We start from the raw sequence: 17171 nt of genomic DNA on the forward strand, positions 1-17171 counted from the left end.
GAAGCAGAGATTGCTTGGCCATGGCTAGGAGGGAAACTGACAAGTCTGGGAAAGTTAGGAAGTCTCTAATTCAGCTTTGAATTTTAGAACTAGTTAGTCTGTGATTCTATGGTGTTATAGTTAGTCAGTTGGGTCTAGAAGTGACAGAAAAGGCCATACTCCTCTTAAGAGTTTGCCCAGGTTCCCTCTCTATGCTTTTCTCTCCTATCTGAGTGAGGCTCTCTTGTTTCCCAAACACCATTGCACTAACTCCTAATTGTACAAAAGCCTTTCTTGAACATGCTACTCAGACCTTGCTTTCCTAAGCCATGTTCCATTCCATGTGTCATATAAATGAGACAAAGTTGGCCTCTGTGTACTGGCACCTAGGTAGCTGATTTCTTCACTGCAGGCCAAGTCAGACCTGTTAGCTCAAAGTCCCACCCAACACCAAACTCAAATGTTTGCACATCCTGTCGTTTTAAATATAGCCCCAGTAAGTAGATATTTGGCCATTCAGAGCCTGCCTGTTGTACATTCCCCATGAAACTGTCTCAGTATGCACACTGCGTGAAATAGCACCCACTATCTGCAAGCTAAGAGTAAGGCCCAGGCCATAAGCTATTGCACTTTGAAGTTCTCTGAATTGGTGATTCCCTGCTGTGCTGCTAAGTGACATGTAAACCCCATCTCTAGTGCCCTTCTCTCCTGGAAATGCTTTTGCCCTTCTCCCTCTCTGTACAGGATCCCACCTCCACCATGCTGTAGCCTCTGGAAATAGCCCTGGCATAATGAAATGCCCCCAAACCTTCAGAGTGTCACCGACTGAGCTTTGTGAGTGCTACTGCCATCTGGTGGTCGTATCTTTTCCCTGCTCAGCCCCCAAATCCTTTGAAGTCACTATACCTCCAGCATTTCCCTTCTTCTTGGCCTCTTTCAAACTTTTCCTGGTTTGAATCTCTAGTCTTAAATTTGCAGGCCAATTTAATCCACTAATCTCTATTGATGTATAAGTGACTAATTCACTGATTTACCAAGGAGCCTTCAATCACCTAGGATATGCAAACCATTGATCTGGGTGCTTAGGATACACAGAAGAAGAAAACCTGTGTTGGGCTGACATTCTAGCAGGACAGTGATGGCCTAAGCGTTCCCTTCAGAATGTTTTGTGGAACACCTGAAGTCAAAGTAAAAACGAGGGGAGTTTTTGGTATGGTCGGTGAGCTAGTGAGGTGGGGAGAAAGGACGTGGGTTGTGTTTCTAATTACAAGAATCGTTAATAAATATGCTCTTGCTCTGCATGAGAGCTGATATTAAAGCAATGTCTCTAAAATTTTAATGTGCGTGGCTCACCTGGAGGTCTGGTTAAAATGAAGATCCTAAGTCAGAAAGTCTGGGGTGAGGCCGGGGAGTCTGCATTTTAACTTCCAAGTAATATGGACACTTCTCATTTGTGAACCATATTTAGAGCAACAAGGATTTAAGGCAGAGTCTTTTGTGCTCTGGCTCTTCCAGGACCAATAACAGTAATGAATAATATTATTACTCACCACCTAGGGTTATTGCAAAGACTAACTGCAGCCCTCTGCATTAGTGACAATCTTCCACGAGCACACATAGCAAACAGGAAACTAGGATGTGACTATAGAATCCCAGGACTCACCTGATTATGTTTTCCTGCCTTGCCTGTTACTACCCTATAACCAGCTGCTTGACCTAGTTCACATGCAGTGTCTGAACTTTTGTGATTCTTGTGCCCTACATCGTGTTTATTAAGATGCATTCATTGTGTTGGGTGCAGCTGACTGTGGTTCATTCATTGTCTTTGCCCTGGAGAGTTACATTGTGTGCAGATCCATGATTTATGTGCTCATTCTTTGGTGATGGACATTTGGGTGGTTTCTGTTTAGGTGTTTTTTTGTGGAGAATGCTGTTCCACACCTTCCAGATAGGTACATTTGCTCTCATGTTATCCAGGTAGAGTGAAGACCAAAGGGGAAGAGGATTGATTCTCAGAGGAGAGGCAGCCAGGCCACATCCCTGGGTGAGAAAAACCATTTGGCTTCCCCATTTCCCCAGTTCTGTATGCCCTATACCTGGCAAGGCCATGGTCATAGCCAGCAAAGTAGGCATTTTCAGTTTTATTATAAAACAAAGCTGACACATACAACATAAATTCATTGAATATCTACTAAAGACTAGGCTGAGTGCTCAGTCCTTCAGGGACCTGGGATATACAATTCATGCTCCCTGCTCCCTGGAGCTCACAATCTAGTAGGGGAGACAGACAGCTACCTTTCACACAAGTCTCAGTGTCAGAGAGGTGCTAACATGGTCAAAGAGCAATTTGTGGATCCATCCCTCCAGAGCAGAAAGGACCTGGGGAGCCACATTTTGCATAGTGCAGAGTCAGTCTGGAAACTTGTGATGAGGAGTAAGAACTAAAGGTAGCTGTGGAAGTTCTGGAGTGGAGATGGTGCTCAGGGATAGGCAGGCGTTCCAGATTATGGGAATGTTTCAAAAAAGACAAAAACTGCAGGGCCAACAAAGTCCACTAATTTTTACAGTTTTGGCACCATAAAAAGAAGGGACAAAAGGAAAAATTACCACCTGTTTCGCCAGGTTCATCATCATTTCATAAATACAGAAGCATTCTAATCTCCAGTCCCTCTCAGAAAGGACATAACCTCCAAATGAAGGACTCTACTTCACACTGAATAAAGTTGGCTTAATAAAAATAATCCTGAACTCCTTAATTTATATTTTCCAGACATTTAAATTTTTCCTCATGGGCTGGGAGTGTAGGTCAGGGGTAAAGAACACAATTAGCATGTGAGGCCCTGGGTTCCATCCCTAGCACCAAAACCAAAACAAAATCAACTACAAGAAAAAAACTTCCCATGGACCAGCATTGGTGGGTAAAACAGGGGATGGGAGCCATTTGGTGAGGGTCAGCAAGTGATCTGATGGATATGGGTCATGGATATGGCAGGTGGTGGAAGAGGGGAGGTAGAGAAAGAAGAACAAAAGGCACCTGGGCACTATAGGTAGTCTGGATTTCACCCAGGGGAAACAGGCAACAGGGAAGGGCTTTGAGCAAGGGGCTGCCATGATTCAGTTTGTACTTTGGAAGATCATTCTGGAAGCAGAGTAGAGACTGGATCAGCTGAGAGACGGTGGGAAGAGTCCTGTCACCAGGGCTTTTGTGCCTCCTTCCCCAGGTCTGCTCTGCAAAGGTTGCTCCTTAGAACCCATATATGCCCAAGGTGGAGAGGCAGTTCCTGGAGTCATTGATGGCCTGGAAGTGGAGAAAGGTAGGTCTGGGCAGTACTACTGGTCTTCCTGGAAATAGAACTTGGTGACCATAATGTCCTTTTCTGGTGTGTTGGTGAGGCTGACAGGCTGGTCAGCCTCCAATGCTGTGCAGAGGAACCAGCCTGGGCAGGCAGCTGACTCAAAGCTGGTAGTAGGGCCATTGTCTGAGCGGATGAAGGTGAAGCGCTTGTCCTGCTCTTTGTTCTTGCTCAGGTCAGTGATGTTAACTGCCTGGAAGTGAAGAAGTGGACAGGTGAGAGTTGAGGACCTGGGAAGCCTGTGCTGTCTATCTCTCTACCTCCCACCATGCTTGTGGCCCTTTGGCTGGCATAGAGTAAGTGTTCAAGACCTGCTGGCCTAGAGACCTGACCAGAGACCATGCCTCCCAGGTTTCTTAGGAATACACTGATACAAAGAGTTGTCCAATTCACACCTTGACTTTGGAAATCTGGCCCCTCTGACCAACCATGGGCCAGTAAATGTACGGCTCTCCATCATCAGAGGCCAAGGTCATTGAAGGCTGACCCTTCAAGGAGAAGGGGTGTTAGAGAAGGAGCAGAGAATCTTGAGGCTCATTAGGCATGGTATCCTGGTCATCCCTACTTCACACAGAATAGGCAGTCACCCTTCAAAAAGGTACACTTATCTACTGGTGAAAGGAAGTGACAGTACCATGGTTATAACTCCACAGTTAGGTTAAAATTTTGTTCAACAAGCCCCTGAGACAAAGCCACATTATCCCAGGACTGTACAGCCCACTACTATTGTATGGTATTAGAGAGTGACAAGGATCTAGGTGAGATGCCAACTAGTCAAGTAGGCAAGGATTAGAAGAAAAGGGGCCTGAGGGTTGGGCTTGTTAGAAGATGGTAGAGCTGAGTAGGTTGGGAGACCCTGAACAAGAACATGGCTCATGTATGGAACCTAACTGTCCTGTGAAAGACTTTCATGATGTTGGTCTCTCGTGAATTATGACTCCTTCTAGTGTTCACACCCTTGAGCAGTCCCCTCCCACACTGAGCCCAGATTTAGCCACAAATAGGTTTTTGCCAATAAGATCATGTAAGTCAAAATTTAATAAGCACTTTCATATTGAGACTTGTCTTTATGGAATAGGCCTACGTGGAAGTCAGCTACCATGCATAAGGAAGCTCAAGGTAACTACTGAATGCTGAGACACCACAAGAAAGAAGGCTAGAGAATGACAGGCCAACTTGGACATGCAGCATCACTCAAGCACTCTGTGGAAATCAGCTATAGGAGTGACCCCACCATGTTCCTCTGTGTGGAAACGATCCTGCTTATCCTAATCCACCTGGAGAATCATGAGAACAAACCATGGTTGTTTTAAGGTACTGGATTTTAGAATTTTTTGCTACCCAAACAAGATCCTTACCTCCAACTGGAGCCTGATGTCATTAGCAGACTTGACACAGGACAGGCACAGCTTCCCTCCATGGATCCCCAAGAACATAGCATGAGGGTCAATGGGCATCACATCTATCTTTTCTAAGAAAAAGCAGAGGGGATGGTCATAAGAGAAAAAGGAAGCAGAGATGGGGAAGAGACTCTGGGTATTCTTCTCTCTCCTTTCCCAACTAAAATCCCAAGACAAGAGAGCACAGCCCCATCTTCCTGGTCTTCATCCAAACAGAAGATCAACCAAAGCAAACAGAGTAACCAAGTTACTCCTAAAGTGCCACGTCTCCTAGATTCTGTTTCATGTGATTTCTGTCCTCCCATCACTTTCCCCAGGATACTGTTCCATGTCAATAGGCATTCTGCCAATGGGCAAGGAAAGTAACATACAAGGTCATGAGTGGGGCTCCAGAAAGCCTGGGGACACAGAATTGACTTTTTCCATGCCCTCACATAACAGTAAAAATCACAGCCTCCCAGCATGTTCTTTGGGAAAATTACCAGAAAAACAGGAAAGGAAGGTCTCATACTCTTTCAAAGTAAGGCAGGAGAGAAAAGGCAAGGACTCTGGGAAGGGTGGGGAGATAGAGATAATGCCATTTTTCAATACCAAACAGGGAAGTGAATGTCAATACTAAAACAAACTCATATTCCATCATCCAAATGCCCTCATCTCACTAAAGGGACAACTGAGGAGTGAAATGGGTGAAGATCATTCAAGTTCATCCAGCTTGTTTGGACTATAAACTAGACCATGAGTATAGTATCCATGAATAACGGTCATCACTCAGGTTCGCCTATGGTATGTTAATCTGGGGTAGGGCTAGGGTTTGAATGACCCAGGAACATAGAGGCCTAATAGACACAGAAGGAGGGGAAGGGTTAATCTTGCCTTTTAGTCCCTGCCCCTCCCAGGTGTGGCTCTGCACACTGCATCTGAGGTTGGTAGCTCTTGACCCAGACTACCTCTCCCTACTCTCTTAAGTCTACCCACATATGTGTCCTCCTCTGAAGCTGGTGGCTCTTGACCCAGATTACCTCTTCCTACTCTCTTAAGTCTGCCTGCATGTGTGTCCTCTAGTGGCCATGTCTCCAGCTTTAAACAAAACAGAGATTAGAAGGTCCTGCCTAAAGTCATAGTGGCAGATCATGATGCTGCAGACTCCAAAGGCAAAATGACCCCAAACCCACACAACAGTGTCTTTCCTGGCACCACTCACCTTCTAGTTTAGTATTTGGCCCTTGTAAATATCCAGCAACCAGTTGGTTATTCCTCAGGTAGAAGGTCTTCTGGTTAATATCCCAGATTCTGAAAAACAAAAGGACCCAGTTGTAGTGAAAAGCTGCTGTGTGTTGTGCCCTGTGCTCAGCATCTTCCATGCCCCCCAGAGCTCACATAATCTGCATCCAACTCTGCTAGGGGTGTGGTACTTAACACACCCATAGCATGGATGAGAAGACTGAAGCTGATACTAGTTAAGGGCCAGGCCTAACTCCTATAGCTGGTGAGTGGAAGAACTCCTTTCTGTCCATCTCTTTGCCTCACTACTTATCCAAGACTCCCAGCACAAGGACAGTCTACTTTAACAAAGCATGCTCTAGAGCATCACCACTCAAGAGAACTTCATGGGATGCACAAGTGTTCTATATCTGCCCTACCCAATATGGTAACCTCCAGCTTCATGTGACTATTGAGCTCCTGAATTATAGTTGTGACTGAGGATTCAAATTTTTACTTTTCTTCACTTCATTCATTTAAATGTAAATTTAAATAGTCACCAGAAACTAGTGGCTACCACAACACAGTGTTAGAAGTTCAAGGGGCAGAATATCTGAGCCTTGGACTGAGAGAGTCTGTCCCTAGATTCTTTCCTCTACCCACCAGGGAACTGCTCTGGGCCTGGAAGGGCAGCTGTTCCTGGAGACAAGTTGGCTTCTTCTAGCTCATACAGTGACCAATTTGGTAGCTCCCAATCCTCTTTTCTTTATGATGGGCCCTTCTGAGTGATGGTGGGGCAGGTAGCTGTGAGGTATGGTGATCAGAGCCCTGGCAAGCATGGCTTTGAATCTGTGCCTCATTTCCTCTCCTGTGAAGTGTAGCTAACAATGCCTGCCTTATCAGGTAGCTTTGAGCAGCCCATGATCTTGGGGAGGGGTGGTCAGGCAAACTGACATGCTTTGAATGTGTGAGCATTTGACCTTTTTGAATTAACCTTCATTCCTAGATGAGTCTCAGTTTGAAGATATTCAACATCTATGCAAGAAGACTCTAGGGACATCACCTATGACTGGCAAGAGGAGGCAATGAAACCTCACAAGACAGACAACTCCAAAGTCTGAGAGGGAGCACTTGCCTATGAATGCATTTGCACACTCACACACTCACCTGCCTGTAGTCTCAAATCAGAAACAGATGAGGGTTGAGGAGTAAGTCACCCAAAATGACCACTCCCAGGAAAGATCACAGGACAGAGGACTCAAACAGATGGCCCCACTTGTTTTTATCAGCATCACAGCCTGTCATTTTTACTACAGCAAATGATTACATCTCCCAAATCTCCAACCCAATTTCAAAATTCACAGTCATTTTCAGGCACTTTACAGTTCACAGAACACTGTTACATTATCATCTGTGCATTGAATATTCACAAGCATCCTGTAAAGCATGCAGGTTATCATGAGCCCCATGTCTCAGACAGGGAAACTGAGGCCCCAGAAGAGTGAGATCCTCCAACAAGTCAACACAGATGGGGGCAGTTGATCTGAGTTTTTGGGCTTTGGGGCTGTGCCCTGCCCACAGTTCCTCTCTCTGTTAGACCAAAATCCAGCATCACTCCTGGGCATATATCTATCACTCACTGAACTGCCTGAGTTCCTGAGAAATAGAGCCCAGCCTGCAGCCTTGCTTTCCACATCTGGAATATTAAATGGACATATATTCTTTTTCAGTCCACACTCAGTTCTCAGATCCTGCAGGCCAGTAGCCCTGGACAACTATGCTATGTCTCCCTTTCTGGCCCATCCAGCCCCACATTCTCAGGACAACCTTACCTGAATGCTTGCATCTTGCCAGGTCTTCTCCCAGAGGGACGGCAGGTTACCTCTGAAGGGAACAGGAGGAGAAGGAGAAGAGAGATTAGGTGGGTGTAGGGACCCCTGCAGGTATCCATCCTGTGGCCACAGTAAGGCAGTGGAGACTGCCATTTCAGGCTCAGAGTTGCTGCTTATAAAGTAGCTACTTACCCAAGCCAGGCAGCTTCACCCTGTCCTACTCTAAGAAGCGGAAATGCCTTCACGTTTCCAAAAACAGAAACCCTCACTGTTGTCACTTTCAACCCCACTGAGTGTCGCAATGGAATGTTGTAACTGATCCCCTCCCCTTTTTCCCCTGTGCAATTTCCCCAAAATTGAGATTTCCATTTCCCCTTCACAGAGTTCCTGGGAAGAAGAACACAATGAGAACCAAACTCCCTCATTTGCCTGACAGGTACTTGGAGACTGTTGACTTTTTCAAAAACAGATCGAGCAGAAATGTCCCTGTTTCATCATAAAGCCAAGTGATAGATAAGGCTCCCAGCATGAGGGACAGTCACAAGGCACCTTGTGTTCTTTGGAAGGGTTACAGCCTGCTGGACTCTGGACAAGGTAATGCCAAACATTCTGTCCAGGATCAGATAGTAAATATTTTGGGCTTTGTGTACCAACAGGGCATAGGCACAATTACTCAATAAATTGTTGTAGTACAAAAGCAGCCACAGACAATGGGAAAGTCTGAGCTCTAATACAACTTTATTTACAAAAGCTGGGGTAGGTCAGATTTAGCCCCAAGTTTGCTCACCCCTGCTCTAGAGAAAAGGGAGTCCTTTCAACAGGTGCTTTAAAAGCAACTCTTCCCACTATCCACATCTTTGACGTCTTGGGAAACTGGAATAAACTCAGTGCTTGAACAGATGCAGATCCAAATTCTTCCTCTGCCACTTGCCATTTATGTGATCTTGAACAAATCACTTCATTTACATGGTCCTCTGTCTCCCCATTTTCTGAATGAGGATAATCATGTCTTCCTTACAGGTGGGAGGGAGGAAGAAATAAAGACAAGAAGGAAGGAAAGGAAGGAAGGAAGAGGAAGGAAGGAAGGAAGGAAGGTAGTTCCTGGTTCATAGTGGGCACTAGCAAATATTAACTTCCTTCCTTACATATAATATTCTAGACTACTAGGAAAAAGTAAGGATTCTTCTCTTTCATGGACATAAAAAGGCTGAGGAGGGTTTTTACATGATCTACCTGATGGAAAATGCTATTAAAGAAGTATAGATTGTAGCATATTTAGAACTGGAGGGAGTTTAGATAACACGCTATCCCACCTTAAAGACCTAGTAAGGGTAAGGAACATGCCCAAGGTCACAGAACTTGTGAACGGAAAACGTATGCCCAGAAATCTAGGTTTTCTGACTGAAGCCATAAATCATCTCACCACAACAGTTGATCTTGATGCATTTATTTTCAACCAACAAATCAGAGTCTTTGCCCAAATGAGGGCAAAATCCTTCAATGGAGGAAGCTACAAATGAATTCCCAAGTCTTTAAAGAGTTCTTATTTTAGAGCAAAAGGGACACTTCTGCAAATACCACCACAGGCAATTGCTTTGAGGGTCAAAGTCACATGTACTGCACTGTCCTCATAAGCTGTGTGATCCTGAGTGAGTCATTTGGCCTGTTTGCCTCATGGTAGATAAATAATATCTACCTTTGAGGGTCAAGAGGGTGTTCTGTTTGCTCATTTCTTTGCTCACTTTTGACTACTTTCACGAATGCTAGCTGAAGGAGGTGATGTGTATGAATCTGCCTAATAATTTGCCACTTCCAGAATTTGTTGAAAAGTTTCTAGAACTTTTATTAGTCATCAGGTGCGTAATGATGTCATCACACTCCTGAAAGCAGGGATAGCAAGTACTCAACTGTAACAGATTCTCTCCCGTTTGTCTTTCTTATGCTACTTCGAAAGCCCTCCAAAAATTTGAAATTAGCATTCTCTCAAAAAAAAATGTCCTTAAAGATTGAAGAAGAGATGTGGCTTTGCAAGTGGAATGAGGTCCTCACCCTCAGATAGTGTTCCAAATAAAAGTCCCACCCACATTGCAACTCCTGAGTAAATGTTTCTCTGATCCCCCAACCTGAATTCAAAGAGAAAGAAAAACTTCTCCTGGATAACAGAAGATTTGTGTTTCCAGACTTTCCTGGATTTGTGTCCTTTCCCTGTGGTCCCCCACACAAACATGACCCCCAGCATGTCCTTTCTGGGTATGCAAGGAACGAGTCCCTGGGCTGACTTGGGTCTGAATCCTCCCATGTCATTTCCAAGCTGGGTCACCTCAGACAATGTGTGGAGACTGTCTCGGTCTCAGTTGCATTATCCTTTAGATGGGGCTAATAACAGAAGTCGTGTCATGGGTTGTCTTGAGATTAAATAAGACATGTACTTAGCCCTGATCCTGGTACTTGAGAAATACTCAAACAGTAGTGGTCACATACACTTCTTTACCCTAGGTAAAGTGGAAAAGATGACTCACACTCTCCCAATGCTTTCAACCCTGTACTCCCAGTCTTCCTGCTGTGTATACTGACCTACTCTTCTTTCCTTATTTATGGACCTACTGAACTTTTCTACTCTGATCCCAAGCCTGCTCTGACTCCAAAGTGGGGCAGGGGGTGGTGAGAAGGGGAAGAGGAAGTTTTCTTCCTCTCCTCATGCTTCTGGCTGCAATTCCACCCTTAGTCCTGTCTTATGCCAATAAAACAGTTGGTGTTCCTAGGAATTCTGCCCACAGGACATCTCTCTGACTAAATTTATTCTCATTTCTGGGTACTCAGCCCCCAGATCTGCTTCCTGAATGAAATTTAATGACCACAGCATGCAGCAGACTCTTCCTTCTGAAACAGTACCTAGTGACTTCCTTCTGAGCTTATGGTAACCACAATTGTATCTAGTGCCTTCTACATACTGAGCCCTGTGCTACTAGACACTGTGACAACAGAAATGACTAAAACATCTTTGAAAGGGGATCTGTTGAGGCAGAGAGATAGAAAAACCATGTCTTACAGCTATAGGGAAGTACAGGATCTAACAAAGGTAGTACTACATATGTACTATGTAGTCTTGAGACTCCTTTGCCACAGAAGAGGGGAAGCCAGTTTCACAAATGTCTTATACTGATGCCTATTAAGTGTTAAACACAACACTGGAAGTGTCCAGTAAACATTAGTTATTTCTGAATTTCGGTTCATTCTATCTTTCAGTTCTAGGATTTCCGCTTGGTTCCTTTTGTGTATACTTCTCTGTCAAAATTTTCAAATTTGTCTTCTAAATCTTTGGGCGTATTTTACATGGATCTTTTAAAAACTGCCCTCATAACTACATTATTTGAATATCCCCTGGATGTCCTTCTATATTCTGCTTTCCTTTAATACACAGGTTCTCTTGCACATATGTTATGGTTTGGATAAGTGTCCCCCTAAGGTACATGTGTTAGAGGCATTGTCCCCACAGTGGTGTTATCAGGAGGTAGTAGAACCATTAGAGGTGGGCCTTATTGGGAGGTCCTTAGGTCATTGGAGGTGTGCCCTTGAAGCTTATTTTGGGACTCCAGCCCCTTTCTCTCCCATTTGTTGCTCTTTGCTTCCTAACTTATGAGGAGAGGATTCCCCACTATTACCATCTTGCATCCCCACCAGAGGCCCAAAGCAATGGGTTCACCCAGTCTTGGACTAGAGCCTCCAAAACTGTGGAACATCTAAATTTTCACTCTATAAATTAATTATCTCAGGTATTTCACTGGACCAATACAAAGCTGGCTAATCCAACATACCTAATTACTTTTTATTGACTGCTGGACACTGTATAACAAAAAGTGTAGATGTTATATCTCTATTTCAAGATAAGTTACGTTGCCCAGGTGACCTTTACCCAAACAGGATTTGAAATGACTCAGAGGTAGGTGTGGACCTGAGAGGGCTGCTGCATTTCAATCCACTCCTTACCCAAACTGGGTAGAATTTATTAGGGTTCCACCTTTAAAGTAGAGCAAAAGTACAAATTTTACTGTCCCCCACCAAGACCCAGGAGTCCTCAAAAGCCATGCTGTAGTCTTTTGAGGTGGGGTGGTGCTGAGAATTAAACTCAGGGCCTCACACATACTAAATACCTACTCTACCATGATAGCCTAGCCCAGCCCAGTTGCAGCCTTCTGAAACCTGCTGAGGTTCCCAGGGGTAAAAGGCCCTAATCCATGTTACCTAACTTTTCCAGTTATTCACAGGGTTGGTCCTAAAAACCCTAGGTCTGAGGTAGAACCTGGTGTCATCTATTTATTTAAAAGTCTACATTGTTCAAGAAAGCTCAAATTTGTGTGGTTTTTGAGCGTGGAGTCAGAGTGATTGAAAATTTGTGTTGGAGTCTGAGGAGAACAGCCTTTAATGCCACCCCAGTGAGCTGGGAATTTATTTTAAAGAAAATTGTATCAGGGAATTATGTCAGACTTTTTTTTTCATTAAGAACATCGTGGAGACAGTGGATAGATGAATCACACTTAAATTAGGGCAACTGAGCCTGAAGGCAGGGCAGTGGTCTGTCAGTAAGTGTTTAACAATTGGATCTCCAAAAGATGTTTGAATTTGTAGCTTTTACCACTTCCCATGGATGATTTCAAGCCACCAACATGATGCCACTGTATGTGGAGTTAGCTCCAGCATCTTGCAAAGTCAGGATTGGGTGCTCTCCATCCTTTTTAGAGAAACTCATCCCTATGTTCCCAACTCCAACTGCCTTCTTTTTAATCCCAAATGGTTCACCCTACAGGTCTGGTCCCCCTTTCAATCCTTACCCATAAATCCAGGCTAAAAGGGAAAAACTTAATGAACCTGAGTGCAAACATTATCCACTGTGCCTCCTGGAGCTGTGTCTGAGTCACCCAAGCACTATAAGATTAAAACATTTTATAAGATTAGGCTTTGAGTGGACAGGTGTGCACCCTGAGTTGTAATGGCTTCATCTCATAGTCCTCAACCAAGTTTGAATGCCTGAGCATCACTGTATACACCACTGGAAGTATTGTCCAAACTTTGTAAATTTTTACTAAGATAATGGTATAAACAACCTGGTATTTCCTTCCCAAGTCATGGGTAAATATATGAGAACAAAGAGGAAAAAGAAAAACAAACATAACTCCCCCACACAGTGTAAGTCGATGTCAATCTTTTTCAACTATTCAGTCCTGCCCGGTATCCTAGTAAATTTCAACCACATTCAGCAGTTTATTGGAAGCTCCCTAGGGCAGCAGGTCAGGTAAGACAGCTGTTGTCCAGGGCATCACTACCTAAGCTGCACCCTTCTGACTTACTGACGTCACAGTACCCATATCCACTCTCCTGGCTGGTGAAAAGCATTAATGAGATTGGCATAAACCAACTGTTATTGATCACTGCTGGGCAAAAAGCTCACTCTCCTCCAAGATCCAATTAGGAAACTTCCTGTGAATCCTTGCTGAGGTTAGATGTCCTCCAAGATGGTTTTTGCTCCCAGTCTGTGGGTTTGATATGGATCTACACTGAGAGTCATCTTGAGTTCTCTTGAGTTTTCAAAGCTACATGTTTGCTCTTGCCTTCTTGGCTTTGGAGATTAACTTTATAAAGCAAAGAAGAGGGAGAAGGAGAAGGAAAGGGGCAGGAAATCTGGAGGAAGGGACAGATGTGTTGCTGCCTGCTGGGCTGCAGTCTCTGTGTTACACATGTCCCACTGAGCTAAACCTATACAGTATTTCATACAGATCTCTTCCAGTGCTCATACCATCTGTACAAGGTAGACATAACAGCACCCACTTTCCTGATGGGAATATAATTCTAGTTACTTTGTAGAAAAATAATTCAGTGTTCACGAGCATTAAATCACTTGCCCCAGACTTTGGCTGAAGTGGATTTAAGTCTAGGCTTTTCATTCCTTCCCATACTAGTCTTACTGGAAAGGCAGCTGACTTTTCCTTCCCTGATTCATTGCATGGTTAATGGAAGCAAGAGCTCTATTTGTTCTTATGGTGTTCCTTTTGTTTTGAACTCCCACCTCATAGAGCAACTATTTAGTTCACAATTGTTTGAAAATTTTGGGAGGTTTTTATTTACTTATTTTTATAGTAAAGAGTAATTCTAAAACCTTATATAGTTTACAGGGAAAGTTCTTTACCTAGTTATGGATCAGAATGGCCAATTACTCTGTTTTTCCCAGGACTTTCTTGGCTTTATTACTGAAAGTTCTACATCTCAGCCAACTTCTCAGTCCCTGAAAAACTAGAGTAATAGATCCTTCTAAATGATGAATCCTTAAAAGGCAGTGGCACCTCCGGTGGCTGGTGCCACAAATTGCACACAACTGACTATTAAACCATTGCACCTGGCCAATTTAGCCTGTTTTTATTGATGGAGATATGATCGATTTAGATAGATAGATGGATAGATAGATAGATAGATAGATAGATAGATAGATAGACAGACAGACATGAGTATCCAAAAGTCTTAATGAATTTTCCACTCAGGAAAAAGAGACCATAGCAGACATAATAGTGATTAATTACATCAATCAATGACTCTCATTTTGGTCAAGTTAATTTTCAGTTAAATCATTCATCTTTAATTACTTCTGGCTACATAGTTAAGATATTGTCAATATCTAATATCTTAAAACTATTTTTCAAATTTGGGTCCAAAATGGATTTACCTTTTTAATCATCATCGCCACGACCTTCTCCTACATACACATTAGCTGTTAGGTAAGTGGTGGGACCCCTTTATGTAGACAGCAGGCAGAGGTCTGGGAGGCCAGTGATTTGTCAAGGTAATGCCAAGTGTATGCAGGAGATCCCATCTTCATCCTTGTTCCCGTCCTCACTCTTCCAGGTCTCCCATCAAACCACACATCCCTCTAACTTCTCTCTTCTAGGAGCCCTGTTCTCTGCTTGGAAGCAGTTGGTACCATCCATATTTCTGGTCTTAGATAGAGAATGTAGATCCTTCTCCCAGGGAGCATAGAGTCTGCATTGAGTTCAATTCAATTCATGCTCACATGCATATATTTAGCACCTAAGTGTGCCAGCATTTTGGAGTGAACCATGTTTTAAGTGTAGCAACCTACTCACAATGTTACTTTCTGGTTCTGAGAGAGGTTCCAGCATCCTACTTCATTCATTTGAAAAATACATAAGACTATAAAATGTTATTTTAATACTTCCTGCTAAAGATGGTGACACCCACTGGGGGAAAGGGCAGAATCTGCTGTCTGTCCTTGGAGCAACTGCTTGTGGTTTACAGAGCAATTCCCCTTCATGATCTCACACAGCCTCTATTCCCCCGGAGTACAGTGTAGAGGTGTGGGTACAGACTTGTCTGCAGTCAGCCCAGATTCTGGCTGTCTGGCCTTGGGTATATTACTTAATCTTTCTCTGTTTCCTCTTCTGAGAATGTGAACATTAACAACAATTCTTCCTCACGTGGGTACTGTGAGGATTTAATAAGGTAACTGTGCACAGAGCTCAGCAAAGCTCCTAGCTTGTAGTAAGCACACAGTGCAAAAGTGTTGTCTATTAATGTGTCCATGAAACGAGTTTGCCAGCTTCCTCCTGACACCAAGAAAGAGAAATGGTCTGCTCTGTAAGAGGGCCAAACTCAAACTCACACTGTGTCTTCAGACCAATAATTCAAAGATTTTTTTTTCTTTGCCACCCCCACTGTAAACAGAGGTTACAAACAAGTAGCTCATAGATTGAATATTTAATTTGCTTTATTGTTTTATTTAATCAGAATACCACACATAATGAAACCAGAATATCTGGCCTTTCTTAAAAAATGAGAGAAGTTTCAGCTACCTGGGCCTGCATTCCTATGTGACATCCATCTGCTGGAACTGCCTAGTGCCAACCATTTAACTTTGTGCAGTCTCCATCTTATCACCCCTGTACCTTGTGGATGAGTTCTACATTCTGTTCATATTTCTCATTTAGCTCATACTGTTCTTTTCCTCATTTTACAGAGATATTTCTCCATTTTCCCTGTATCTCTGTTGGTGAATGACCAACATGCTCCCAGTACTCCATGACTGTTCTTACAGCAGTACACCCCTCTGCCTCAGAGCATCTGCCTGTTCTCCCAGGGATGCTGTAGTCTGGCCCAGGTCTCCCAGCCAGGCCTTGAGTTCCACGCACTTGACATTTCCCAGAAGCTTGCTTGTCAGAATTTGAAAGCATTGTTTAAACACTAGTGGTAGAGGTTTCTTCCCCCATTTTTCATATGGACAAATAGGATTGGAAAGCTCATACCTGAAGCCATGGGAGGGCCTGATAGGATATGAGGTCTTCTGAAATCTTCCAGCTTTCTGCTCTAGTCTGAGCTGCTCCATATAAAGGAACAAGCAGCTGTGCTACAGCCCTGCCCAGGAAGGAGCTTGTCCTCCTTCCTGACTACCTGAGAAGGGTAAGAGGGGGAGCTCCTCCCTTCCCACACACCCACACAGGGCTGGTTAGCCAGAGGATGTGTGTCTGCTGACAGCTGATGCCAAACCAGGCCCAGCTTTAGGAAGGCTGACTCAGGCTAGCAAAGGGCAAACTACTTCCTAGCTACATAAAACTGGAAATCACATATGGGGAATGAGCTGATTTATGAAGTTGGACCTAGGTGCCCACCCCAAACCCGACTGCTACCAGTTCATGCAAGCATGTATGCGTTCATCAAAAAAATATGTATAAGCTTAATCCTGTGTGCTGAACACTCTATCAGGCATTTGGAACAAGTCAGACAAGGTTATTGATGTTTTTTCTTTACTTTTTTTTTTTTTTTTGGTGTGTGAGTGTATGTTTCTGGGAATCAAACCCACCACCACGTGGTGCAAGGCAAGCACTCTACTTTTGAGCTCCATCCTCAGCCCTAAGGTCCCTGATATGCTAATGGAGGAGGGCAGACAAGAAATGAGTCAAATAAGCTAACTTCTTATGGGGTAAGTGCTACAGAGAAATCACTTATGGGGTGGGTGGGTATTTTAGATAAAGTGGCCAGGAAAGGCCTCTTTGAGAAGGTGACATTTGAGCTAAGGAAGGCAAAGAATATTCTAGGTGGAGGAAACGGCAGAGGGAAGGCTCTAGGCTGGAGATCGTCATGGTTTAAGGACAATGTGGAAGCAATGTGGTCATAGCATGGCTTAGAGAGCAATGGGATGTCCATCCCCTCTTCCACTTCTGCTCAAATTCCACATCCCAACAATTACCACAACACTGCCCAGAAAGCCAGAAACTCTCTCTCCATTTTCTCAAGAAGCTCCCCATGTCCTGAACCCTTCACCTCCTCTGACATTCAGAACCAACCTCTCTGGCTTCATGTCTCCATACTCTGCCATCAGGGTTCAGACAACTCATGTGTGCTTACAA

At 43.9% G+C, this 17171-nt stretch overlaps 1 protein-coding gene across 3 annotated transcripts; it reads right to left on the reverse strand.

Annotated features, from left to right (window-relative positions):
- Positions 1 to 2105: 2105 nt before the first annotated feature.
- Positions 2106 to 16213, reverse strand: Il1rn (interleukin 1 receptor antagonist). 3 transcript variants are annotated; one of them, XM_074050168.1, is made up of 5 exons: positions 16071 to 16213; positions 7765 to 7816; positions 5934 to 6022; positions 4691 to 4803; positions 2106 to 3525 (listed from the first exon to the last, which is right to left on the reverse strand). In XM_074050168.1, the coding sequence occupies exons 1-5, from the start codon at positions 16078 to 16080 to the stop codon at positions 3310 to 3312; spliced, it is 480 nt and encodes a 159-aa protein (XP_073906269.1). In that variant the 5' UTR covers positions 16081 to 16213; the 3' UTR covers positions 2106 to 3309. The 3 variants fall into 3 exon arrangements, with proteins under 3 accessions (XP_073906269.1, XP_020013604.1, XP_020013603.1); XM_020158015.2 differs by lacking the exon at positions 16071 to 16213 and adding an exon at positions 7957 to 8279; XM_020158014.2 differs by lacking the exon at positions 16071 to 16213 and having other exon boundaries at positions 7765 to 7948.
- Positions 16214 to 17171: the final 958 nt, after the last annotated feature.

This window comes from Castor canadensis, chromosome 12, assembly GCF_047511655.1.
Source record: "Castor canadensis chromosome 12, mCasCan1.hap1v2, whole genome shotgun sequence".
Lineage (NCBI taxonomy): Eukaryota > Metazoa > Chordata > Mammalia > Rodentia > Castoridae > Castor > Castor canadensis.

Coding starts and splice junctions, on each gene's coding strand:
- Il1rn (XM_020158014.2), bottom strand. CDS start 7,883: ATGGATACCTGCAGGGGTCCCTACACCCACCTAATCTCTCTTCTCCTT. Junction 6,023..7,764: donor GGCAAGATGCAAGCATTCAG/GTAAGGTTGTCC, acceptor TTTGTTTTTCAG/AATCTGGGATATTAACCAGA. Junction 4,804..5,933: donor GCCAAATACTAAACTAGAAG/GTGAGTGGTGCC, acceptor GCTTTTTCTTAG/AAAAGATAGATGTGATGCCC.